Source organism: Megalobrama amblycephala, linkage group LG12, assembly GCF_018812025.1.
Source record: "Megalobrama amblycephala isolate DHTTF-2021 linkage group LG12, ASM1881202v1, whole genome shotgun sequence".
Lineage (NCBI taxonomy): Eukaryota > Metazoa > Chordata > Actinopteri > Cypriniformes > Xenocyprididae > Megalobrama > Megalobrama amblycephala.
The window spans coordinates 6953885-6981618 of record NC_063055.1 but is presented as its reverse complement, the minus strand read 5'-3'; the positions used below and the strand labels follow the sequence as shown (position 1 = coordinate 6981618).

At 35.6% G+C, this 27734-nt stretch overlaps 1 protein-coding gene across 4 annotated transcripts in view; it reads right to left on the bottom strand.

Annotated features, from left to right (window-relative positions):
- Nucleotides 1-27734, bottom strand: part of kcnd1 (potassium voltage-gated channel, Shal-related subfamily, member 1) — an 89274-nt gene that overhangs the window by 45097 nt on the left and 16443 nt on the right. For all 4 annotated transcript variants that reach the window (XM_048209746.1, XM_048209745.1, XM_048209744.1 and 1 more), the window contains one exon: nucleotides 25329-27139. In XM_048209746.1, coding sequence (XP_048065703.1) covers nucleotides 25329-26443 — 1115 coding nt within the window. In that variant the 5' untranslated portion in view covers nucleotides 26444-27139. The remainder of the gene's footprint in view (nucleotides 1-25328; nucleotides 27140-27734) is intronic.

The window sequence follows — 27734 nt, the reverse complement described above, 5'->3', positions numbered from 1 at the left end:
GCCGACAGATGAAAGGATTCAATGGAATCAGTTCAATGGAATCAATTCAATGGAAAGGATTCCAGAAGAGAAGACAATGCTGAATAAAGTCATAGTTTTTGTTATTTTTGGACCAAAGTGCATTTTCGATGCTTCAGAAAATTCTAACTGACCCACTGATGTCACATGGACTACTTTGATGATGTTTTTATTACCTTTCTGGACATGGACAGTCTACCGTACATACATTTTCAATGGAGGGACAGAAAGCTCTCGGACTAAATCTAAAATATCTTAAACTGTGTTCCGAAGATGAACGAAGGTCTTACGGGTTTGGAACGACATGAGGGTGAGTCATTAATGACATAATTTTCATTTTTGGGTGAACTAACCCTTTAATCACTTACTGGCATTAAGTGAAAAAAAAGAAAATCTTCTTGAAGCTTTCCCATATTAATGGGAATGAATGATCAGATGAGAGAGATTCTGTAGAAGAGGACGGAAGAGTGGAAAATAAGCTGATGTTCAAACGTGCTTCAGTGATCATGCTAATAAGAGGAATAGGCCAGTAGAGAGAGTCAGAGGTGCCAGAACACAGCTGCCCATCTGATCTATCTCCACCCATCTGCACGAGTCCTCAGGGTGACGCACACCCGATCGGAGCTAAGCAGCCACACGCTTCACCACTTCAGGAGAAAGTGTTGTACTACACCAAAGCCCTGCAGTGGATTTACTGGGGATGATACAATGGTAATACCTAGGGTTTTGCACACCATGAAGTTATTCTTTGAAGTAACCTGGGTAATACTATGGTATATGAATATGATAATCATACAGTTCAATGGTGGCTAAAGAAACACATTGCAAAAAAAAAAGGTTTTGTTGAGCTTCTGTTTATGTTTATACGATTGAGTCTCTCCAGAAAATGTGGACTAAACTCGATTCATATGGATTAGTTTATATCTCTTTATGAACTTTTTGAATCGTCAAAGTGGTAGTTGCGTAGCTGTCAATGGAAGGGACAGAAATAGCTTAGATTTTAAGTTTTTCAGTTTAAAAAGATCTTCATTTGTGTTTTGAAGATGAACGAAAGTCAACTTTACAGTGTTTGTAATAACATGAGGTTGAGTAAATAATGACAAAATTTCCATTTTTGGGTGAACTACCCCCCTTTAAGTTTATTTTCCTTACCCTACTGACAGATATTTTTTCTTGGTTTAAGCAGAAATTCATTTTTCAGACAATCAGAATTAACATCTTAAGTAATTTTTCTTCTCGAATGTTTACATTTTTTTTTTTTTTTTTTACTGGAAAACAAGACAAAAATACTGCATATGAAAATCATTTCAAACTGTGCATTCAGATCAATTTTATTTTTGGACCTAGTTATGTTGCTTTAAAAGCTGCTTCTCGATACTTACAAAAACAAAGAAGGTCAATCTCATGAAGCTCATTTGTTCTGAAGATACTGAGATAGAAAGTCAATACAACAATGACAGCATGGTTTTGACAAGACAACTTACTCACAGACAACTAATCTGGACAAATGTATAATTTGGCTCCAGATATTAGATACCATTTCAACAAATTATAGCTACACCGTTTCACCACAGAGCTTCAGACGGGAGGGAGATATGCGCGGGGTGTGAATATACTTATATGGAGATGTCAGAATCTGAAAAACAGATTTTTGACTGGTTTTCGTGCATCATGTGATCAGGCAGATTAGGCTCCAGCTAAGACGAATGCAGAAGACAGAGGCGTGGATGTCAAATGAGCTTGAGAAAGTGAGAAACGATAGTTCTGCTCTGAAACCTAATCTCTTCACAGGGAGAACAACAGAAATTAGAGCTATTTATAGACACTGGGTTTATTTAGCACATTCTGTGGCCACAACATCAATACATCTTCAGGGAATAAGTCAGCTCAGCAGAAAACGACTGGAGGATCACCCGTGGGGTCATTATTTTTGGATCCTGTGTGCATTAAATAGTAACTTACTATAAAAGCTTTAGGGCCAGATTCAGTCTCCCAGATTCAGTTTCTGATCTCTGCTCATGTTCCACCTATTGGGACATTTGACAGGACACAAATTAGGATCTGACTGCTGTTTCACATTCTTTCCTTTTTTTTTAATCAAAGCTTTGAAGCTAAACAAACAGAACTAATGATAGGCTTGACTTCCAGCAGACCTCCATAAATGGAAAGCTGACGGCGATGCTGAAAGACCTGTTCCACAAGATATATATATGTGGCATCCACGGGTTAAACGGACCACCCGCTCGCAAATATCATCAGTGTAGAAAACTAAAGAGAGTGTGGTTTATTCCTGTAAGGAAAAAGGACTTCAGGAGCAAGAGAGAAAACACTCTTCAGCAGCCGGATTTTATGAGAGCTGCAAACATCAAGTGTGTGATTTAAAACTACTACAATGTGAGATATGGAAATATGTGCTCACAGTATAAATAATGTAGTGAAAAAAAAAGACTATTAATAGCACAGGGGTTTTCAAACTGGGGTCCGGGGCCACAAGGAAGTGCTAGGGGGTCCATGGAAATTTTAGAGAAAAATGAAAAAAAAAAAAATAATAATAATAAAAAAATGAATAAATAAATAAATAATATCATATAATAATAATAATAATACATAAATAAATATTAAAAAAAAAAAAATTAGGTAAAAAAAAAAAAAAAACTTAATAAATGAATAGAATAAATAATAAAAATTAGATTAAAATAAACAAATAGTACACAGCACTATAGTGAGTATTAAAAAAACGAATAAATTAAATATTTTTTATATCATATTTTACACATATTATTTTTCACAGTATAATTTGGGTCTTTATACATAATTTATAGATCTCTTTTAAATTTTAGGATTGGGGTCCCTTGTATGAGAATGACCATATATAGTGAACCATGGCATCTAAGAAGATTGAAAGATTTAAAAAGACTGAAAACGCTTTTATTGCTGAAGAGTGTTGAACTTTCTTCTCCTGTGTCCTATTCATCTGCAATCCAGAATGGCAGCAAAGATTAAAGATGGTTTATTTGAGCTGCGCCCTCTACTGTACAGGTGTGAATTTGCATTTCCTTCAGCCTGAGGCTTATTCAATTCACTTTTATAATAATAATAATTCAACATTTATATAGCGCTTTTTTGGGTACTCAAAGCGCTTTATATATAGAAGGAGGAATCTCCTCAACCACCACCAATGTGCAGCATCACCTGGATGATGCGACGGCAGCCATATTGCGCCAGGACGCCCACCACACATTAGCTTATTGGTGGAGAGGAGACAGAGTGATGAAGTCAATCAGTATATGGGGATAAAGGACAGAGGCCAATGGGCAAATTTGGCAAGGATGCCAGGGTTTACGCCCAAAAGTGATTTTTTTCGAAGGACATCCTAGGATTTTTAATAACCACAGAGAGTCAGGACCTTGGTTTAACGTCTCATCCGAAGAATGATGCTTTTTGACAGTACAGTGTTCACATCATTATACTGGGGCATTAGGACCCCCACAGACCACAGGGTGAGCGAACCCTTGCTGGCCTCACTAACATCTCCTCTAGCAGCAACCTAGTTTTCCCAGGAGGTCTCCCATCCAGGTACTAACCAGGCTCAGCCCTGATTAGCTTCAGTGGGCAACCAGTCTTGGGATACAGTGTGATATGGCTGCAGGGTGACTTTTGGTGGTAAAAGGCCTTTACGTTTGCCAAAAATAGAACTTTTTTGTTATTAAAAAGCAAACAAGCATGCCCAGCCCAGGTAAGAAAAAGTAACATAAAAGTATTGTAACACATTACTTTCATAAAAAGGTAACTAAAAGTACTTTTTTAGGGAGTAACACAATACTATAAGGCATTACTTTTAAAAGTAACATTCCCCAACACTTATTACCACAGACCTTATTTTACTCAAATTGAAAACCCCCATTATAAAACCCCATAGGAAAATCTCAAGGGAACCACAGGTGAATTAGTCATATGGGTTTTGACATCATTCCTGGACCACTCTAATGGCCCTGTCCCAAATGGCACACTTCATAGCACTTTCGGTCTTGTGGACTTACAATGACTGCTGCGTGCACGTGTCCATTAAGTCCACGAGACCGTAGGGTGTCCCATTTGTCAGTTTTAGGTTCAGAAGGGTGCTCACGAGCGCCCCCTTTGCAGTCGATATGTGCCCACTTTTTCAGCAGACATCAGCCCGACAGTCAAAGCGGCATTAAATCATGAAAGTGCGGACTCGTAGGAAGACCACGAGTGTTTAGGGGTGCCATTTGGGACAGGGCCATAGTATGCTACCTACTATCAGGCATCATGGGAGTGTTCCCAACACAAACGACATTGCAAAAGTTAATTACCCTGCCTCCTCTGACACTTTGTTTTAGCTCAATTCTAAGGAAGCATGGCATGTAATCCCAAAATGCATTGTAACGGCTTAGTGAAAAAAACAAATCTAAGTTCGTGGAGAAAGCGGGAAATACTGATAATAAATAAACTTATATTTCATTCAATAGTGAAACATCCTAACAATATTGAGATTTCTTTGGAATAACATGCACAAATGAATCATACAGGAAATTGTATTGAGAGAGTTGAACAATTGAATAATTTTCCAAAATTTAACAAAGCCAGCCAAGCTGAAAAGAATTCATATACTGCAGTTTCAGTTTAATGGATGAAAATTAATTCCCTATTCTGTCATCAGACCACCAGTCCTCCATCCATCTGCAATATAAGAATGGACATAAATTTAATTGAGTGAAAAAGTGTCCTTTTATTGAAGATTTGGCCAAAGAAATGCTGAACTAAAGGAAGGCATTTGAACCCTTAGAAAGACAAAAACCAATGCAACCAAGCATTTGGAGAACATTTGTGAAGTCTATTTTTAAGAAATATAAATTGTCGAGAAAATTATATTTATATTTAGTTATTTTTCTCAAAAGAAAATGTAAATATTTTTAATTTAATTACAGGTATTACTACAAATAACTCAACAGAAATATTTTTCATAAATAATAAGATAGGCTTTTCAATGAGTTTACAAACGCACTGAAAATGACCACAGGTCCACAGCAAATATTAAACTGGCTTTTTGCATTACCTTATCAAGGACGCGTAATATTTTGACTTATTTATGGGGAGTGCATAAAAATTGCAGGAGAATGGATTGGGTATTCATGTTCCTCCTTCAGCCCCTAAAAGTGAATTGTTTACACCACCTGCCCCGTTAAAAAGCTGTACAAAACCCAAGACCAGTTACGGCATCTGTATGTTCCATATGCCGCACTTGAATCTAATCTCAGTGCTTTAGTTTATGAGCCGAGAGCACAAACATGAGAACAGTATCCAAAGTTTTATTTCTGAAAGTCTGTTGCCAGTTCTGACCATCTGGCGTGTGAAGAGAAGGTCGAAAGTACAGGTCAAAAGGAACATGTTTATGATTGAATTTATAAGCCCAGAACAGAACAGACCATGATGTGATTACAGAGTTTAAACAAATTCTTATGAGACATTTACTTTTAAATTTGCATATCTGCTTTATGAATGAAAGTCATAAATATTTATGTACAACAAAAGGCTACAATGACTGTCGATGTTGTACACTACACAAGGCTCTTGATCCACTTTCATTTATGGAAACTATGCTGAAAAACTTCAGAAAATATCACATTATTGAAGTCACAACCATGAGCACATTCTGAGAGATCATCAATGCCTATTCAGTATTCAGCAGCATGACCCTTAAACATCACATGCAAAGGTCATAACAGAGTCATATACACGTAGAAGTCTTAAAGGTACAGCCTTTAATAACGCCGGAGTGCAGAGTGCAACAGTTGTGTTCCACAAGTAAAAACTCATTCGTTTTCTCCATAGGGAAATTGTTTTTTTTTTCATGCTAAATTATAAACCTTTAAAGATAGACCTACTGTGAGCTACGAGGTTGTTAATGGTATTGCATCTGTTGAAGCAACTTATTTTTAAAATAATTGTTTTAGTTCACCCAAAAATGAAAATTCTGTCATTAATTACTCACCATCATGTCGTTTCAAACTCGTAAGACCTTCGCTCATCTTCAGAACACAAATTAAGATATTTTTGATGAAATCCGAGAGCTTTCAGTCCATCCACTGGGAGAAACGCAATGTACACATTCAAGGTTCACAACGGTAGTAAAGACATCATTGAAGTAATCCATGTGACTCTAGTGGTTTAACATCAATTTTATGAAGTGACGCGAGTGATTTGTTTGTGCAAAAAAACATAATTTACCTCTATCCTTACAAAATAATTTGATCCAAAGCGAGTTCATGGAACAACTTCTAGTCTTGAGTCAACACAACACACATGCATCATGGTGCTCCCCCTACTGGATTGCAGGTCAATATTTTCATAAATACAGTGGTAAAGAATGTTTTTTGTTGCAAACAAAGTACTCACATTGCTTCATAAAATTGAGGTTAAACCACTGGAGTCACACGGATTAATTTAATGATGCCTTTACTACCTTTCTGGACCTTGAATGTGTAAATTGCTCATAATAGAGAAACAGAAAGCTCTCGGATTTCACCAAAAATATCTTACGTTGTGTTTCAAAGATGAACAAAGGTCTTATGGGGTGTGGAACGACATGAGGGTGAGTAATTAATGACAGAAATGTCATTTTTGGGTGAACTAACCCTTTAACAGCGGGAATTCGTGTTGAAAAACTACATTACCCATAATGCTGTACAGAAAATTCCACCAATCAGAGTCACCACAAGCAAAACGAGACAAAAGAGTTCTTTTGCTCCGCCCACTCCCATGAAGCACTGTTAATGATGCAATCAAGTCGGCCTCTTTGTGCTCTCAAAATACTTAAATATTTGTATATATTTTGCAATAAACTTATATTGTTTTCATATAATAATAAACATTTTTAAATGAGTAGTTTCTCCATCGTTTTTAATTTGATTATGCTGTTCGCAGTGCTTCATGGGATTGTAGTTCTTTCCCTTACTAAAGCATTAAGTACAGTCTTGTCCGATTTTCAAATACTTTTTTTTGCTTCTAATCAAAGGCTTTAACAAAGACTTTTTTAAAAATCCCTGATTGAATCTGACTCAAATTTCATTCAACTTCCCAACCCTGATGCCTATAGGTCAAAGGCAGAAAATAAACTGAAATCTTAACATTAAAAGGTGACTTAAAATGCTACAAAAATCTACAATGTGGCTGTTTTAAGCTTTAGAAAGCTTATGTTTAGCACCCACTGCAAACTAGGACCTAAAAAGCAGCATAGCTAAATGAAAAAGGCTATTGAGTCGGTGCATGTAGCTGTCAGGTCTCTCCCAGCTCATATGTTGGCTACGTGCAGACAGCCAAGCACATGCATCGACGGTTTAATTTAAACCCGCAATGGCTGGCCAGGAACACAGGAACATAGTCCTGTCCAGTTGTACAAGCGCTCAAAATAAAAAAGGTTCCACGGCTGCCATTCGTCATGATTACTGCCAGATAAAGCTGGGGCTGCAAAACGAAAGTCTTTTTCAATCATGCAGAAAGGTGATAATGGTCTCTGGGATGAGGGGAAATGGCAGGGACTTAATTTGACTCCACATTCTAAGCTGTGGAAATGTCTAATTAAAGAACTGTGGACTGCACACATGCGACTAGAGCTCAATGTGTATGTTAGATTCCATTCTGAAACATCATTAGCATGTTAGACCTCTGAAAATTAACATCTTGAACTCAGATAATCCGAGTTCCTTTGCAAACATTGAAAAAATGTCATGATGTCTGCTCTTTCTGGAACATAACGTGAGCTCATGGGAAAAAAATGATAAAGCGCACCCCATTTTTTAAAGCTGATGAACATGTAGAAGCACTTTGTCTCTTTTCTAATACCCTGTAGCTCATGAGACCTAAATATAGCAAATATATAAATGTCTCAAGGTATATTTAATTCATAACACATTGTTGCATAATCAGGTCAACACTAATAACTTTGTCCCCAAAATTGTGGCTGTTGGTGTGTTATGATATAGAGGAGACCGGGTTTAGGTGCCACACTTTTTATAGTGAATATTTCTCAGGATGGGGTCATTTTTCAATGTCATTTTTGTATGTGCACATATTACCAAATTTAAGTGCACAGAAATTTTGTTTTTGTTTTCAGTTCAGTTTACAGTTTATTTAATACACAATTGTGACCCTGGAGCACAAAACCAGTCATAGTATGGGTCAAAACTATCGATTTTTATGCCAAAAATCATTAGGATATTAGGTAAAGATCATGTTCCATGAAGATATTTTGTAAATCTACTACCGTAAATATATCAAAAAATTAGTTTTGTGAGTGGATGCGTTGCTAAAGACTTCATTTGGATAACTTTAAAGGCGATTTTCTCAATATTTTCATTTTTTTTTGCACCCACAGATTCCAGATTTTCAAATAGTTGTATCTCAGCCAAATATTGTCCTGTCCTAACAAACCATACATCAGTGGAAAGATTATTTATTCAGCTTTCAGATGATGATGATGTATAAATCTCAGTTTCAAAAAAATGTACCCTTATGACTGGTTTAGTGTTCCAGGGTCACAATTTCTTCTCCACTCAATGGCCTAAGTTGTCACAACAGGAACCTGCCAACAGCCTAAAGTTTTCAGCAAAATTAAACATGTTAAATGATAAAAAATAAAATAAAACTGTTTTGGTAAGCAGAAATTGTAATTAATTAACTGTTTTAAAATTACAACATTTAAAACACATTGTGACAACTTACCCCGACTTTTAACTTACGAAAACTTCTGGAAAATTTTGAATTAAAACCTTACTGAGATAGCCAATGCAACAACTAGCCCCAGTCTCCCCTGTATAATATACCCCAAAAAAGAGAGAACTGAGACAAATTATGAAATTGTATGTGTGTGTGTGTATATATATATATATATATATATATATATATATATATATATATATATATATATATATATATATAATTTGTCTCAGTTCTCTCTTTTTTATATTTACCACATTTACCATATATATTTACCATTACATGTTATTGAAATGCCCTAATTTACATTATAAACCATAATAAAGTCAATTTAAAGGTGCCTCTTTTATAGGTGACATTGAGCTCAGAGTTTTCCCTCCAGAACTAGACATGTTTAGAGGACTATAAATCAAAATCACAATGAACAATGAACAGTTCTCTAGATGATTAAAGTGATTAACTATCAGAGAGAAAATGAATGACTGTGTATACCAACGCTAACTACTTAATAATGAGGGAAAAAGTAGGAAAAGAAAAGGCAGATGAACATTGGGCTTTCAAACAGACCTGACCAGAATAGAATAGAATAGAACAGAATTTTGTTGCCACACAAGCCAGGTTGGTGGAATATCTTCCAAGCTGTAATTCCTTTTAGTCATAAAAAAATGGCCCACATAAAATGTTAATTTTTTCCAATCCAGCCCTTGACCTAAAATGAATTTCTGTGTGTCCCCATATAAAAAGGACAATCCCCCTGGAGTAACCTGGGGTTAAGTGTCTTCTTCAAGGGCACAATGGTGATAATTCATGGGCTGCTTCTTGCTCTCAGGGATTGAACAACTTTAAACATGAAATGCGTAGCATTTGCAGAAAAGAGGAATATTTAAAGGGATGGTTTACCCAGAAATGAAAATTTGGGGGATGGTCATCATTTACTAACCCTTATGCTATTCCAAACCTGTACAACTTTATTTCTTCTGTGGAACACAAAGTAAAAGAATATTCATTTTTGGGTGAACTATTCCTTTAAAAGTTTAAGATCTATAGGTTGCATTAAATTCTGTTTCTGAGTCGCATTTAGAATTGAGTGATTCACTCATGTCGAGGAATCTGCATCTCAGAATGATTATCCATCATATATGTAGATATATGTAAAGCCTCATGGTTGGGAAACTGTCATGCCACATTTTCAAACCTGAGCACACAGAGCAAAAGTGATACACACCTTCACACAACGCACATGCAGCCCTCAGCGTATAAATGGATTTGTACTTTCAGGATCCCACAGGTTTGCGTGCAGCACGGTGCAGGGACGCTGGTTCCCTTTCAGCACATTTGAGCTCAAGAGCTTTCCCTCATGCAAATGCGCTTTACGTTCCAAAGATTTACAAAATCCTCACCTCCACCAAAAAAAAAAAAGAATAATAATTAAAATAAACAAACTTCTACACTCTAATTAGTCTCTCATATGAACTACACGGCTCCATATCTTGTAACCGCTGCAGAACATAAGCATACTGTCAGTAACATTTCCTGATTGTATTTTAAAGGGGTCATATCATACCTTTTTTTAATGGATTTTTATAATAATAATAATAATAATAATAATAATAACAAAATAAAACTATTACAATAGTTATAAAAATATTAATAGTGTATTAAATAAAATAAGTAAAAAATAAATAACTTGTTCTTTGTAATTTTATTATTAATAATAATTAAAAATTATAAAATTATTATATTAAATTGCATAATAATAATAATAATTATTATTATTATTAGTATTAATTTCTGAGAGTTACTGCTGAAGGCGTATAAGCTACACTGTAAAAAATGACCGTGATTTTAACAGTAAAAGACTGTAAAAATGCTGTGGTGAAAAATTGTCAATTGGTTTACAGAAAGTTTCCATACTATATACGGTGAATAACTGTAATAGATCTAACGGTACATTTAATGTAATTTTACGGTAAAATACCGTTAAATTCACAGTTTTTGGAAGTGAAAAATAACAATTCATTGTAAAATCTACAGTGAAAAAATGTAAATTGACATTCCCACAATTCCCTGCGTGACACTTCACATTTGATATATTTTCGTTGAAATAACTCTGTTTCTTCTTAGTTTTTCTCATTTTTTTCTAATCAGTTATGTACATTAGGATTTTATGTTACACCTAATGTTGTTAAATGAATGTTTATTGTATTTTTAAAATTTCATTCATGTTACCATGATGGTGTTTAGTGTGTGTGTGAATGACACTGTGTGCACCTTCTATATATTAGTATTGTCCTCCTCAGCTTGTGGAAAATCTGCTTGTGATGAACTTTGATTAATCATGTGACTCTCATCACCACTGTGTTTGGTGACTGTCAGTGTATTATAAAGGTACAAAACAGATATTAGTACTTCATTAGGTTGGTAAATTAACATTATATCAGTTAATGAAATACGTTATTTTACCGTAAATTTAACAGATTTTTTTTTACGTTGCTACTGTATTTTTTACGGTAAAGTTCTGGCAACCACAGCTGCCGTTTTTTTACCGGGATTTTTTTTTTACAGTGTACCATACCATATTTCGTTGTACATCAAAAAATAAAAATAAATAAATAAATATAAAAATACAATTTAAGATGAATAATTATTTAAACTAATAACCAAACCATATTTAAGAAATAATATTTTTTCTACTAATTTTATTTTTATATTTTTATTATTTTATCATTATTATAGTTATTATTTTTATATTTTTTATTTTCTCCCTTCACAATTTATGAATACTGTATTATATTTGTTTTAAGCTTGCCTGGGCTAGTCTTTGTTCTAGTCTGTTCTGATGTAATTGTTTTGTTTAAAATTTCAATAATAATAATAATAAAAAAATAATAAAAAATAAAAAATGGGAAAAATGAAAATAATAATAATAATTCATTATGAAAAAAATATATTTTTAAATAATTTATTTTAGATATTCTGTGTTGTCTTCTTATTGTAATAAAATATTCTTAATACCATAATAATTAAGAATAATAATACTTTGTTATTATTATTAGTAATAGTTTTAATTATAAATTTAATTAAGCCTAAATTAAAATGAGTTGAGTTTAGTTTCAATAAATGCCCTTTCAGGAAAAAAAGCTATTTCTACTGTACCATATTTCCTAATACATCAAACCTATATCTCAAAAGAAAATGATAAATTTGATTCTTTATGATATGACCCCTTTAATTGAAAGTTATCTTTCAGCACAATGACATATAAAGACCTGTTAGGAAGGTAAGTACGTTAAGAACCAAACATGACAGCAGACACTATGATGAACATGCAAAGTGCACTAACAATCTGCACTAGCTGCTTTCACGGTGCCTGCACTTCAGTCTAGTAGTGCCGCAGTCTTCCCTTTCCCTCAAGCTCCTGTGGGAAAGGTGCGGACCTCGACGAGAGGCATGAGCAAGAGAGGAAATTATGTCAGCTTTGTCATTTTTCTCCACAAAGGCGGTAAATGGGTCAGGCTCATGCACACAGAAGGACCACAGCCAGGGGCCACCTGACTGAGCAGCTACAATTATTTTTGGATAGGAGGAAGGTGTAAGTTGGCCAAATCATGTCAGGAGAGCTGGATAATGAGAGGGAACGTTTTAGCAACGACACCGTGGAGATGAGTTGTGCACAGAGCTATCCTTACTTATGAACACTTCGATTAAGCAATGCCTCTTAGTATGAGAGTTTGAATGGTTTATGATTAATCTGGGTCACTGTAACCATAACCGACCTACAGATTCATAGATGTGCCTGATGAGAATTACATGCATGGGAAAAAAAGATAATCAACTTGCACCTTCAAAGAGCTAGATTTCCCGGCCCAGAGTTGACCTTCTGAATTATATGCAAGCTATAAATCTATGACTCAGAAAGATCTCCATCATCTTTTGACCTTCATAATACATGAACAGCAAAGGGAACCTCCCTTTGAACTTTCATTCAATCACACTATTGTGACACAAAGCTAGTTCTGATGGGAGTGCCTCATGGTTCTGTCCTGGGCCCGCTATTATGATCGCTATCAAATGGATTTAAAATATCTCCCTCTTCTTGACTACTGACCCTTGTTCTTTGATTTATGTACGAGAAGGTTAATACATGCTCAGCACCTCACCACCGAAGATATTTGTATTCGTGTCATCACCTCTGCTGTCTCCGCACAATAAATGCGATATTTACACGTGACCTTTTGACATTTAATTTTCTGTTCTCGTGGATGCGATAAACTGCAACCTCATAGTCAAAGTGAAATCTGACCTCTGACTTTTCGTTTCATCATTATTTCTTACGTTATAAAGTTGTTTACTATTTTAAACATCTGAATGAAAACACAAATAATCATCATGGGATACAGCTGAGAGGAATTTTCACTCTAATCCATCATACAGCACCATATGACTCTGTAGACCTCAACAAATCCCTTTATCTGCAGCCAATCCAGGTGTGATCTCTTTTCCCTGTAAGATTATGAATTGCCTGTTATTGTCTGGACCCTGAGAGCTGTCAGGAAACCAGTGTGAGTGTGAACTACAGCACAACATTTTGATGAAATCCGAGAGCTCTCTGACTCCTCAATAGACAGTTTATATTTCTTAAATTATATTTTTGTGTTGTTTTTGTGTACAGAAAGTATTCTTGTCGCTTTATAAAATGAAGGTTGAACCACTGCAGTCACGTCGACTGTTTTAACAATGTTTTTAGTACCTTTCTGGAACTTGAAAGTGGTGGTTAAATCGCTGTCTGAGGAGTCAGAGAGCTCTCGGTTTTCATCAAAAATATCTTAATTTGTGTTCTGAACATTAACGAAGGTCTTACGTGTGTAGGACGACATGAGGGTGAGTAATTAATGACAGAATTTTCAATTTTGGATGAACTAACCCTTTAAGCTTCGTTCAGACAAGCAGAAAAAGAGTCTAAAGAGTAAAAAATGAAATAAAATAGGATTATGATTTTTTTTTTTTTTTTTTAAATATGATTTTTTTTTTTTGTTTCTGTATCAAACCTGATATCCATAATCTATCAAGTCTGAAGAGCAATAAATAAATATCGATGCAAAACATAAACATAATAATAAAATGATTTTTTAAAATCCAGTCTTTTGTGTATCTGACTCCAAATTAGTCTGAAGAACTAAAAAATAATCATAAAACATAAAAAATAATAATAAAATATCAAAAAATACATTAACTACACTGATTTCATAATGGTCAGTGTGGTCCTAAAAAAAAAATTATATTATATTATATTATATTATATTATATTATATACAGTACTGTGCAAAAGTCTTAGGCACGTCAGTATTTTCACCCCCCAAAAAAGGTTTTAAGCCAGTTATTTATATCTTTTGCTGTAGTGTGTCAATAGGAAATATCCGTTCACATTTCCAAACATTCATTTTGCCATTAATCCAGTGAGATTTTTGAATATACAATAAGACTGATAACAGCCGGTGCTCCACATGGAGATCAGAGCTCACCATCATGAAGAAACATATGAAACTGAGACAAACTAAATCCAGAAGAACTGTGGCTGTGTCTCTAAGAGATTTTAAGAAACCTCCAGCCTCCAAAGCTACCTGAAAAATGATGCCCAAGTGTACCTGGACAAGAGCTGTTTTAAATGCAAAGGGTGGTCACACAAAATATTGTTTTGATTTAGTTAATGTAAGTTAATTGATAGATAAAATCTATTTATAACAGTATTTTTTAAAAACATCCTCACTTTACAGCATTTGTACACATGTGCCTAAAACTCTTCACAGTACTGTATCTTTGCAGGCAGGCTTTTTCATCTGTTTCTTCATGTAATCACAGACGGATTCGATGATGGTGAGATCAGATCACTGTGTGGAGCACCGGCTGTTGTCAGACTCCTTGTGTATTTCAAAAATCTCACTGGATTATTACAATTAATGGCAAAATGAATGTTTGGAAATGTGAACCGATATTTCCTATTGACACACCACAGCAAAAGATATAAATAACTGGCTTAAAACCTTTTTGGGGGGATGAAAATACTGACGTGCCTAAGACTTTTGCACAGTACTGTATATTATATATATATATATATATATATATATATATAGAGAGAGAGAGAGAGAGAGAGAGAGAGAGAGAAAAATATAATATGGGAAAAAAGACAAACAGCATAAAATGACAACAAATCTCAAAAAGATGTTAAGAAGACAGTTGGCTAGAAAATAAGTGGACTTGGTGACACAAATGTGCACTTGTTAGTGCACAATTGTAAATATACACACATTTTCGAGAACTCAAGCATACACGTCGTTTATCCAGAAAGCACACACATTATGTCACACAAAGACTGTGCCATTAAAAGCTGACAGTATCTAACCTTGATCACTTCTTTAAAAGTACCTGGAAGTGTGGTAGAATTGGCAGAATGTTTGAGACACTACTTGAGCTTTTAAGAGCGATCTCTCCGAGTCAGACAACCCGAGACACCTGACAGGCACACCATAATTACAGATGGGAAGATCACAGACAGCTGATGATATTGGTTTTACTCCAGATCAGATGAGTTCAAATTCATTTGCAGGGAGGAAGTTGGTTTGGTTTGATTAAGTGGTAGATTAAATTTACTTAAACATCCATCAATATGTGACATCGCACTAAATTATAAAACACAATGTGCCAGCTGTCAAAGAAAAGGTCAACAGACTTATCTCTGGGGGAATTAGGTTTAAAGTATAGTTCAGACAAAAATTAAAATTCTGTCATCATTTACTCAACCTCACGTCATTTCCAAACCTGTATGAACTTCTTTCTTCTGCAAAACACTAAACGAAATGTTAAACAGAATATTGAGGCTGCCATTTTCCATAAAAATTAAAGTGGAAAAACACTGTCATGATCCAAAGTAGACAAAATGGCCAAATAAAATTACTTAAAATGTTATCCATACAAGTCTTGCGTTACATTACAAGCCTTCTAAAGCCATATTTGACCCTAAAGTCATTATTTGCTTAAAATTTTACATTTATCATTTGCATTTCCGCATATACAAACTTGCATATTTGTGAAGACACATGAAGACGTTTCACAAAACATGTGAAATCCAATGAAGTTTGGCATCATTGACATCAGATTTTATCTTGAATTGCCATATCTATTAATTAAACATTCAAATCTTCAAATGCACAAAAAGCAAATGAGATTAGAGGAAAAAGCATACAGGTCTAGAACAGCATGAGAGTGAAAACCACTGAAAATGAATGAGGGTGAAAACTTATGAGGATTTTTATTTTTGTTTTCTGTCAAAAAAAGTAAAAAAATAAAATAACAAAAAAAAAATTGGTAATTTCTCAAGCAAAACTGCAATGCTAGGAGAGTGTAGGTGGTTGCCAAGGTGTTGCTATGCAGTTGCTAAGGTGTTCTGAATGTTTTAGTGTGTTATGTGTGTTCTGAATGGTTGCTACGGTATGATATGTTCTAAGACCACGACATCGGCTCCCTAGCTTGTGAATCAGTATATTGTGTACATGAATTCAGGCACTGGTAAGGACAGTTAGGACCCAGGCTCACTACACATTGGGACACTGATGACAACGTCCTCTTTGTACAACATCGCAACTGGTATTTATGAACAACAGCAGAACTGATATCTTTCTGACATCACTTTTTAATGTTATTTAAAATACATTATGATAAATACTTTGCTTGTTACATGTAAATGTACATATAAATGACCTGTCTAGCAATGTACGTTTATGATAAAAATATAATTAAATAATGGTTTGTAATAAAAAAAAAAAAACCTGTGATTTATGTTTCGCACTTCAGAACTTCCGTTAAGGGAACATAGCGAGCATCAAAGCTCCCTGGTTTTCACAGTGCACTCTGGGACTTTTTAAGGAGCGAACGTTTCAGTGCACCAGAAGGATTTTGCGATTGAGACAACCCTTAAAATGGCCGACTCCCTGATCAGTGCCTTGACTTCTAAACTAGGGAGCTGACTGAGACGCACCCATACATTTATAAAAGACACCTGACCCATAAATTGAGAATGAGAAGAAATCATAAACCCTTCCCTTGAACTGTACCATATCCACACCTGAATTAAATCTGTTCTCAGCCAGCATTATCTCTTATGCCACAGTCAAATCCCCCAGCCAATCACGATAGACTGTTACACACCAAAAAAAAAAAAGCATGTGGTGCCCGCTGCCTCTAGCACGAGATGAATTATGTGAACTGAACCAAGACCAGAACCACATTACATCACTAATACATAATTCTGACAGGTCATCAGTCTGAGGAGAAAAAAATAAATAATAAAATAAGAGCCACAATCCCATCATGCAGCCTGACAGCTTCTATGAAGTGATAAGTTGAGTGGTTTCTGTCACAGACGTTAGCGCTTAACGCGGCTGCTGTGAGGTCTTTTGGGTCTTGCATTGTTCAAGGACGACGCTTTTCCCACAAGACACTTATATAAGCCAACAGCAGATGGTGAGAGTGGACTCTAGAGAGGGACGGTGACGCTCTGGGACAATAAGTTTTGTCCTCTTGTAAAGGGAGAGATTAACGTTACTCCCCAACTGGAACGATTTTGAACAGTCCATCACATCTGTTTTTGATAAATGACAAAAACAAGCATTTATTTATTTAATATGATGGAAAAACCATATAGTTCCATACCTTGCCTAATGTGCACTTTGAAAGCTGAAAACAAATGTAAATATTTGAATGTGCACAGAAAGAAAGAAAGAAAGAAAGAAAGAAAGAAAGAAGTTACTGTCAGAGCTGTAGTGCATACGTTAGGACATTTAAGATCTGTTCACTCAAGGGAACCCAGGTTTAAGTTTGACCTGGGTCATGTCCCAATCCCATTCCCCTTCACTCACCCTATTTTCCTATTTTGTCTACACTCCACTTTCCTTAAAATAAAAGGCAAATAGGCCAGAATGAATGAATGAATGAATGAATGAATTCATTCATTCATTCATTCATTCATTCATTCATTCATTCAATCAATCAATCAATCAATCAATCAATCAATCAATCAATCAATCAATCAATCAGGTCATTCCGTGTCAAAATCAAATTTCAGGGTCAAATTTTTTTGATTTTGTTGATTTTTTTTTTTTTAAGATAGACAAACATAAATGATGAAAGCCAAAATATAAAATGTCATGGATGTACATTTATGGAGTAATCCACCTATTTTTGTAGAGGGGGGTCAAAATGACTGGTTTCACCGGAGATTTGGAGTCGGATTAAAAGGTAAAAAAGGGGTAAAATGACTTCATCATTATTTTATTTTTACACAGAGATTAATAGGTCTATTAGTAAAATCTGTTAAAAACCAAATGTGGGTCACTTTGCATACAGCTGATACATTTTTCTTTCAAAGAGGAACGTCTGAAGAACAAATAATGTTAAAACTAGAATTGTATCTCGTTTTTCTTACACAACTGCATAGAACATACCTGAGTGCAATAAATATTAGAGAGAAACAAGATACATTTCTAGCTTCAACTATATTCATTCTTCAGACATTCTTCTTTAAACACAATAAGTATCAGCTGTTTGAAAAGTTACTCACATTTGGTTTTCAACCATTGAAAATGGGTAAAATTCAACAATTTGAACATGGAGCCACATTGAGCTCCCCATATCTATGGGATTGAACCATATAGGACCTTAAAAATGAAGATTACAAAATAAAAGTTTATTAAGAATGAGGATCTAGAAGGATATTGCGATATCTTTAATACTTTTAGAATTACAGGCACACAAACTTTGGAAAAAGAATATTTATTGCACTCAGATGGGTATGTTCTACAAAAAAAGTGAGATACATTTCTAGTTTTAACATTATTTGTTCTTCAGACGTTCCTCTTTAACCCTCTGGAGTCTGAGGCTGATTTGGGGCTTGGAGAAGTTTTGACATGCCCTGACATTTGTGCTTTTTTCAGTTGTTCATAAACATATAAATGACAAAAGTGTCATTACACTGTATTCAGCACAAACTAGGCTACAATAATATGTGAGGAACATGTATGTACATGTTTGTATTTTTGAAGGAATAATGTTTATGCGTGGTTATTGAAAAAACAAAAACTTAAGTCACTGAAATAAGGCCAAAAAAAGTATATTAAATCTATGTTCACAAGACTTTTGGGTATTGGAGGTTGTAGACTAGAGTTTTTGCTTCAGAATTATGTAAGAATTATGCTGCCTACTCCTTCATATAAAACAATATATTGATTTAGTTTTTGTAAGACACTTTTTGTCAAGAAACACAGTATGCATGGGGGCGTGAATCTGCATGAATAATGGGCCATTTACACCTGAGAAGACAAAGGAATCACATAGTAATGATCTGAAATGACTTGCATATTAATGAGGCCTATCAGTCAGGTAGGCTGTGAAAAAACCCCTCTGTAATAATGTCTCAGCTCATCATAAACAGCAATACTGTGAAATATAATTACAATTTAAAATAATGGTATTCTATTATATTCTTTAAAATATAATGTATTTCTGTGGTGCAAAGTGTCTGAACAATTATGTTACCTCTATGGCATTTCATATAGGCTTTTAGCTTAAAAGCATGCACATTTGGAGAAATATTGATGGATTCTTATATATTTATGTCAATTTTCTATACTGAGAAATAATATTTATTGTCATCACTATGAGTGCTGGATACTGTGTTTTTAATTCATACTTGCACCCGGAGAGCGCTCTTTACACCTTTAGTCCACAAATTCATAATATAAAGAAGAAAAGGAACTAGGAACTAATGGCATGTCTTCTAGAGATCGCTAACCATTGCTTTAACATCCAAATAAACACTTTTCAAGACAATAAATACACGATTGAGACGATGAATGCATGTATTGCCTCTGAATTTGCGTCTGAATAGCGCAGGCTCCATGGGCGTGGCCGCATTAGCAGATAATGAGCTGAATCACAGACTTCTGTCATGGCTCTCTTTTCATACAGATTACATAAAAACAGAATGTTTGTTTTCGATTTGACTTGCACGATTTAAAACCTGACATTTCAACATTTCTTTAGACGTAAGTGTCATTTTTTTGTCATTAGTATTCATAAATTACAGTTCATTTTCTGAGAACTATCAGATTGGACTTCGTTCAGAGGGAGAGGAGAGATCACGCATCATGTTAGTTTTCTTTATTTTACAAAAAGCACAACATTGTGTTTTTACTCAGTGTACACAAATAAAAGAAGATATTCTATAGTTTCAATTGATATATTACTTATGTCTCTATGACAAGAAATGACGGAGTATTTTAATTCTGTTTTGCTGCAATGTGAAAAAAAACCTGCAAAACGCGCCGGCGCGTTTTCAGACCTCAGGGAGTTAAAAAGAAAATAGTATCAGCTGAAAGTGTTCAATTTCCAATTTTACTCATGGAGCCACATTGAGAATCCAATATCTCTGGAATTAAACCATATTGGGCCTTAAAAATAAAGATACTAAAAGAAAAGTTTGTTAAGAACCAGAATCTAAAAGGATATTAAGATATCTTTAATACTTCTTGAGTTACAGACATGCAAACTTCAGGCAAAAAAAGCACAAGAAATGCTTTTTCCCATTTTTGAACCGTCACCATTGGCATATAATGCAACAAAGATTGCGGAAGTCAACAGATTTTACTAACAGACCTACCAATCTCTGTGTAAATATAAAATAATAATGCTGTCATGTTTCTAAAGTCATTTTTAACCCCCTGTAATCTGACTCAATTTGTCATTTTGACCCCCCTCTACAAATATGGGTGGATTACTCAGTAAACACACATCTATGACATTTAATATTTTGGCTTTGTTCTTCATTCATGTATTTATTTCACTAGAAAAAAAAAAACTAAATCAAAAATGTTTTGATTGAGTTGACAAGGAATGACCCATTTGCAATTCATGAAATTCAAGACAGGTAATACACATCTATCTAATCAATTAATTAGGGTTATTATAGTTATTTTTATATACTAAAACCTTTAAAAATGTGTTAACTGAAAATAAACATCTATCTATCCATCCATCTATCCATCTATCCATCCATCTATCATTTATTTAGATCACAGTTTACGAGCAGCTTCTGTAATTTCCTACACCGGGCTATTGTATCCTGCTTTTACTCAGGTTGTATTAAATAATAACTTAGAGGGTGCATTAAACATTTAACACAGTATCCAAATGGAATGAAGCAGACATCTTAATTCAGTAGCTCCTGCTCCAAACGCTGCCCTGTCAAGGTCAAAGGAGAGGAAGCGTAAAGTTGGATATTAAGTCCTGGCAATGCGCATTCCACTCAGCTGCCGCCACAGACTGACCAATCGAATCTTGCACTCACTGCGAGTCTCTAAAGACTGTTTGCTCGTTCCTTTGATCTGTGCACATGCATTTCCTTCTGCACAGTAAGGCTAAAGCAGAGCGTTTATCCGGCTATCACCAGAGGGACCACGGCCAATCAACCCAACCCGGGATAAAACATTAATGCATCAGGGGATTTCTCTACAGTAACTTCAGGAACACCCACAAAAATATTCATTTATTCAATTCAGACATTCATTAACATGCATGCTGAAGCATGCAACCTGATGGCGTTATTTGCTTTTTCATTGCCCGGGATTTCCGAACCACAGAAGTGCATAATTATATTTGGAAAATATGATTATGGGTTTAAAATGCCATACTTCTTGTAGCTCCGTGCATATTAACATATAAATGCAAACAGAAAGCACTGAATTTGAAAAATGATTATTACTTTTGTTGTTCCAACATGACTGCTTCCAGATTTGATTTTCTTTGGAGACTATACAACGGTCACATAGCAGGGTCTATGTAAAAGTAATTAGTTTGAGGGTTAAATGTCACTGATTAGGTTTTAAAGTTGCTGGATGGCATCACAGATAGTCACTTGCTTTACATCAAAACTTTTTGTTTTTTACCCACATAAAATTCACAATCAATATCAATGTCACCAATCAGTTTAAATGCACCAATGATCATGACTGTACATCTAACCTACACTGTAAAAAAGAATTGTTGGTTTAACTTAAAGTTATCTGGTTGCCTTAAAATTTTGAGTTCATCGAAATAAAAAAATTGAGTTAATACAATGAAGGCGATTGATTTAATCAAAAGAAACTCGAAATATTATGTTATCTGAACTACATTATCTAAGTTAATTTGACAAAAGAAAAAATGTTTTGATAAATCATGAAAATAATTTTGTACAGTGTAGGTACATTTTTAGAGACAAAGCGAGTGGCACTTGCCCACTCAAAACTACTATACTGTCTACAGGACATTTTTACCTATATTATCATCCGCCATTAGAAAAATCACAAAATCGAATAATTTATAAACAAAATACCACACAATTCCTCAACAAACCACGCAATTTAAACCATCACACATGAAAAAACGTGTGACAAAGTTTAATACTTTTTTCAAATCAGCCTTAACTATGAGCAACTGTAACACAATACAAATGGTTTGCATTATTGTACATATACAGGTATATTTGAAACCATAACACTGTCAAAACATCTGAACATCTAACATTAATGAGAACCATTTGTTTGGGAATTGCTCTTCATGAGGCAAATCTTATATAATACAGACTATATATTTGGCTTTCTATAGCAGGTGGAAAAGATCATGTCATTTTACAAAAAATACGTAGACTTCTAGATAGTAATAACTCAGCTCAGATACGGTTATCATCCTCTTCCAATGATCAGCATCCCTACAGAAACCACTGAAGATTAATGCATAAAGTGTGCACGACATTTAATGAAAAACCTGATAGCAGGTTATATATATATATATATATATATATATATATATATATATATATATATATATATATATATATATATAACCTGCTATCAGGTTTTACACATATATATATGTGTGTGTGTGTGTGTGTGTGTAATGATCATGTAAGCAGAATGATGTATTGCTTCAGATTGTTAATACATAGCTCCTGACATTTGCACGATTAGCTCAAATTTTATGAGTAATATGGTGCTATTTCCTACATTTACATAATGCATGGGAAGACCAAGATTAAAGTTGTCATCAACACTAATGTGAATCTGATATCTAAACCTGTCCACTATTGTCTCTAGATGATCATTATTCGCCCATTGTCCAAAAGCAACATAAATTCGGTAGCACCGAACTCATACGCAACACAGTGTTGGGTACCAACATATATCCAATGTATACAGCCTGCAACTCCAAATAGTATGTGAAACAGTATGCAACAATAAACATGACAAGTATGAGTTTGGGACGTAACCCCCATGTCTCTATATACAGAGTGCAATGACCACCAACTTTTTTTAAGCAGCCTTGGTTTCCAGTAGGAATTTTAACATTCACTTTCTTCATATGAGGATTTCAAATAATTCTTTAATAAAGAATAAAAATTCATGAGCCAAATCTAAGACATGACTTCTAATATTACAAACATTCCAAACTTTGATTTGAAGTCAAAAAGCATTTTAAATTCAGAAAATAAAGATATTGCAAAGAACAGCAAACGACAATCAAATCATTTGTATTGATCTTGATCATTTGAATACTGATTTACAGTCATTATTATAACTGTAAAACAATACATTTTGGGTTTATTGCAATATATGTATATATTATATGGGTCAAAACATATATGAGAGAGAGAGAGAGAGAGTTTTATTTTATTTTATCATTTATAGGTACCGTAGTTCAATTCAAACATAAATTTAAAAAAAAGTTGAAATTACACTGATGGGATACGATAGAAGCATATTACATCACTGTATAACTGCAGAACTCATGGTAAGTTTGTCTTGAAAGGTTTATATGTATTAGTATATAATCATCAAAAATCTATTTCTATATGGTGAAATGAATGGGAATTTCATTTCCAGAACCTGGAAGACTGTTGTACTCTATCCTAGTACCTCAGTGGCTCAACCAATGGCATCAGTGTTCAGGTAAACCTGTTTGAAAACCAATAAAATAAGTAGATTTTGCTGCCAATTCATTCATAACACTGGAAATGGAAGGTCAAGAAATGCATGTTGCATTGTGGGATATAGTATCTCAGAAACTGTGCTATGGTTATATACTGGGTTTTGCCAAATGCAGTTGCTCATTTAGGTGTTTCACGCAGAAAACTGTGCAGTATACTTAGTACATACTGAAAAAATAGTAGTATGTTATGATAGTATGATATTCCGAACACAGCCTACATGTGCTATAGTGCTGAATGATTCTCATTGCATCTGTGTGGGTGTTTTCTACCCAACAACAACATGGAAAAAAAAACATATTGAGAAATTTTACAAAACAGCCAAACAGAAAAAGTTGAAGAAATACACACACATACACACAAAATTACTACACTTCATCTATCCTCCTCATCCTCTCCTCTCAAATGCAGTGATACAGCGTTTCACTCTTCATCTATCACTCTGAGGGATTAAACTGCATCAATGAACAAGAGAAAACTGGACTCTGTCATTTCTACTTCCCTAAAGCCTGAAAGCAAACCAATGGCCAGAGACGTGGCTGAAGACTATAGTGCAGAAACAGTACATAACTCATTCACAGCTCAGTATATGAGTAAATGACTCACTACAGAGAAGGTTTCAAGGCATAACTGAGGAAATCAAAGGTACATATTCTGTTTTAGCAGGGGGTGATTCACTAACCTTACAAATGTGCATTTTTTAAAATATAGGCAAGTTTCTTACCTAAAAAGCTGCTGAAATACCAAACCTGTATGCTGGTGAAATGAAAATCACTCTTTCATTTAAATTGAAATGTCTAGCTATACAAACTTTGTTCATGCAAACTTAGGGTGGCCCTACATGTGAAGACCAAATCAATGTTAAATCATCAACTTAACTTAAATTCAAAAGAACTGTTTACACAATAGCTATAACTTAAGAAAAAACCTGGTAACGCTTTAGTATGGGGAACACATATATACTCTATTATTAACTACGACTTTTGCCTCAATAAACTCTTAAATTACTGCTAGTAGGGTAGTCATTGTAGCGTTTAAGGTTATATATGGGGTAGGATTTAGGGATGTAGAGTATGTTCATGCAGAATAAGGCATTAATATGTACTTTATAAGTCCTAATAAACAGCCAATATGCAAGCTAATAAGCAAACTAGTTAAAAGTCAGAATTGTTCCCCATACTAAAGTGTTACCAAAAACCCTTTGTCCATATTCAAACTCAATCTTCACCGCAAAAGACTTGGTGGAACTTCTATATAAGAGCACTGTCAGCATCATAAATGAGCAATGAAGCAGTAAGTGGCTTGGACCACATGGGACTTTTCCAGAAAGTTCTTAATGGATCTCATCTACTCCTTCTTTAGCTTTTTAAATACTACCATTGGAACCCGTTTCACTGTAGCCAAAGCAAACACTCGACAGTCGTAGAAAAGCTCTGTGCGTAAAGAAGATCAATCTGTCACAAATTCAAAACATCTGCAGGTAAAACGGGAATGAACTTACCCAAGTGTTGTCATGGTGACTATGGTGTACCAGAAGGAGGCTGGGATGCTGGTGAAGTTGGTCCCCTTGGTGCCTTTCTCGGCGTAGAACATGACGGTTGCAAATATGATGATGGCCATGGTAAGGGAAAACAGGAGGAAGCCCAGCTCAGAAGCACAGCTCTTCAGAGTATAACCCAGGATCCGCAGGCCCTGAGAGTGACGTGAGAACTTGAAGATCCGGAAGACGCGGAACACCCTCAATGTGACAAACGCGCCACTCACGTCCTCGTTCTCAGGCATGACCAGGCCGATGTAGTAGGGCATGATGGCGACGACATCGATTACGCTCATGACCGAGCGCATGAACTTGCAGCGGCTGGGCGCGGCGAAAAGCCTCATGAGGTACTCGAACGTGAAGATGAGCACGCAGGCCGTGTCCATGCAGAAAAACGCCAGCGAGTACTTCTCACCGCACGGCAAGTCTTTCTTGCTACCTTTGAGGGGTCGGCAGGGGACAGTTTCCACTACGTTCGCTATAACCGAGACGGCGATGAAGAAACCCGTGACGTAGTAGAAAACGAGCGCCATGGTGCTTGTGTGGGGGTTCTCGAAGGCGCGCCACAAGCGCTCCCGAGATGTGCTGTGAGGCGGCAGAGGGGTGTCTGTCGCCATCTCGGCCTCCGTGTCCTCAGCCAGACGCTCCTGGTTCTCCTTCTTGCGGTCCCTGTACTCTTCCATGCAGCAGTCTCCGATGATGTCCGGCACGATGCCGTAAAACGCCAGCTCCTCGTCGAAGGCCTGAATGCACTCCTGCCGGGGGTAGTGAAGCTTACCCGTACGGTAGAAGTTCAAAATGTGGCGAAACATCTCTGGGTCCCTGTCGAAGAAATACTCCTGAGTGTCCTCGTTGAAGAAAAACTCCTTTTCCGAACTGCCCAGCAGAGTGTCGGGATAGCGGTCCAGCGTGTTTTTCCATGTCTGGAAACGGAGCCCGCTCACGTTTACGAAGAGGATCTCGTCGTTGCGGCTCTTTTTGTCCACGGGCGGTTTGGGCATGGTCTTCTTGGCCAGAGGAAGCCAGCCAACAGCCGCCGCCCTGGCAAACGGTAGCCATGTTGCCACTCCGGCAGCCATCTTTAATTTGGTGGCTATACGTCGTTACTGAAACAAATATGCAAAGTCAGCCCTGAGAAGATTTTCTGAACCTTTCTGGACCAGAAAAAGTCTTTCCAAACTAATCATCCGAGCTGAGGATCTCAGACTAGTTAAGTCTCTCGGTTGGTCTGTACATCTAAAACACTAGGAAGGAATCCTCTGAGGTAAATGGAAGTAGGCGAATGTTTTCATTATCTGCTACAAAAATTTGGGGCTGTCAAAGTGTCAAAGTCATTTGAATCTCAGGATCTCCATTTATCAAAACTGATCCTGAAATAACCCATTAAAATTCATCAATTCAAGTCATTTGTTTGCAGATTGTGGCTGTTCAAAGAATCAGTTCAGCCATCTAAAGGGTTAACCCTCTTGGCCATATCTTGCAGGCTCTGCCGGAGAATACTGATTTGTTGCTGCGCTGTGCCGTTTCAAATTTTTATTAGTCAGTGATGAGGCTTTCTGAAGTTAGCAAGAGACTATTTCCTCTCAACTGTGTCCATTCTTTCCTTTGTAGGCGTTCTCCCTCCTTTTTATGCAATTTTTTAAGACTCTTGCCTTTATTTTTCTTTCCGAGTTTCAAGTGGCTTCTCAATCTCACAAGAGGCTGAGAAGGTTTTCAGAGGGAGATCTCAGAACTACAGACACCTGGACTCCATGTATGGCCGTTCCTTCATGCACCTGTCATGAAACAACACAACAAAACCTTAGGTGACGTCTGAAAGCAACATGGGACACAGTAGCTACTTTCATTAGCTTGCTTTACGTCAGAGACTGTTTAAATAAACAAGCTTCACAGTCTGTTTATGAAATCTCTCTCACGCTACATTCATTCACGCTTTACACGGAAAAAGGTGTGGCATTACAGCTACATAGTTCTATTTATAACTATATATTATGTACAGAAATTATATATGTAATTATATGTAGATGCATTTGATTTACTCTTATATATACAGTAAATAAAAGCCATTTATACTTCCCTACAAATGTTTGCATAGAGAACTGTTGTTTATGAATGGGCTAACAGGCTAACAAAACTATTTGATACAAGTTAATTTTTTTTGCATTCAGGTTCACAACAATCAATAAGTAATCAATAATGTGTTTCCCCACTTCTAAGCTAATGCAACTTCCTGTTGCATCTAAATGTCTCTGTATGAATGAATAACCTCCCTAAAGCAGAATCAGAGGTAAAACCTACTCAAACTTTTTAGGGTAGCATCACATAACCACACGGCTGCTCTTATGGGTCCTGGCGGAGGACAGGTGACCC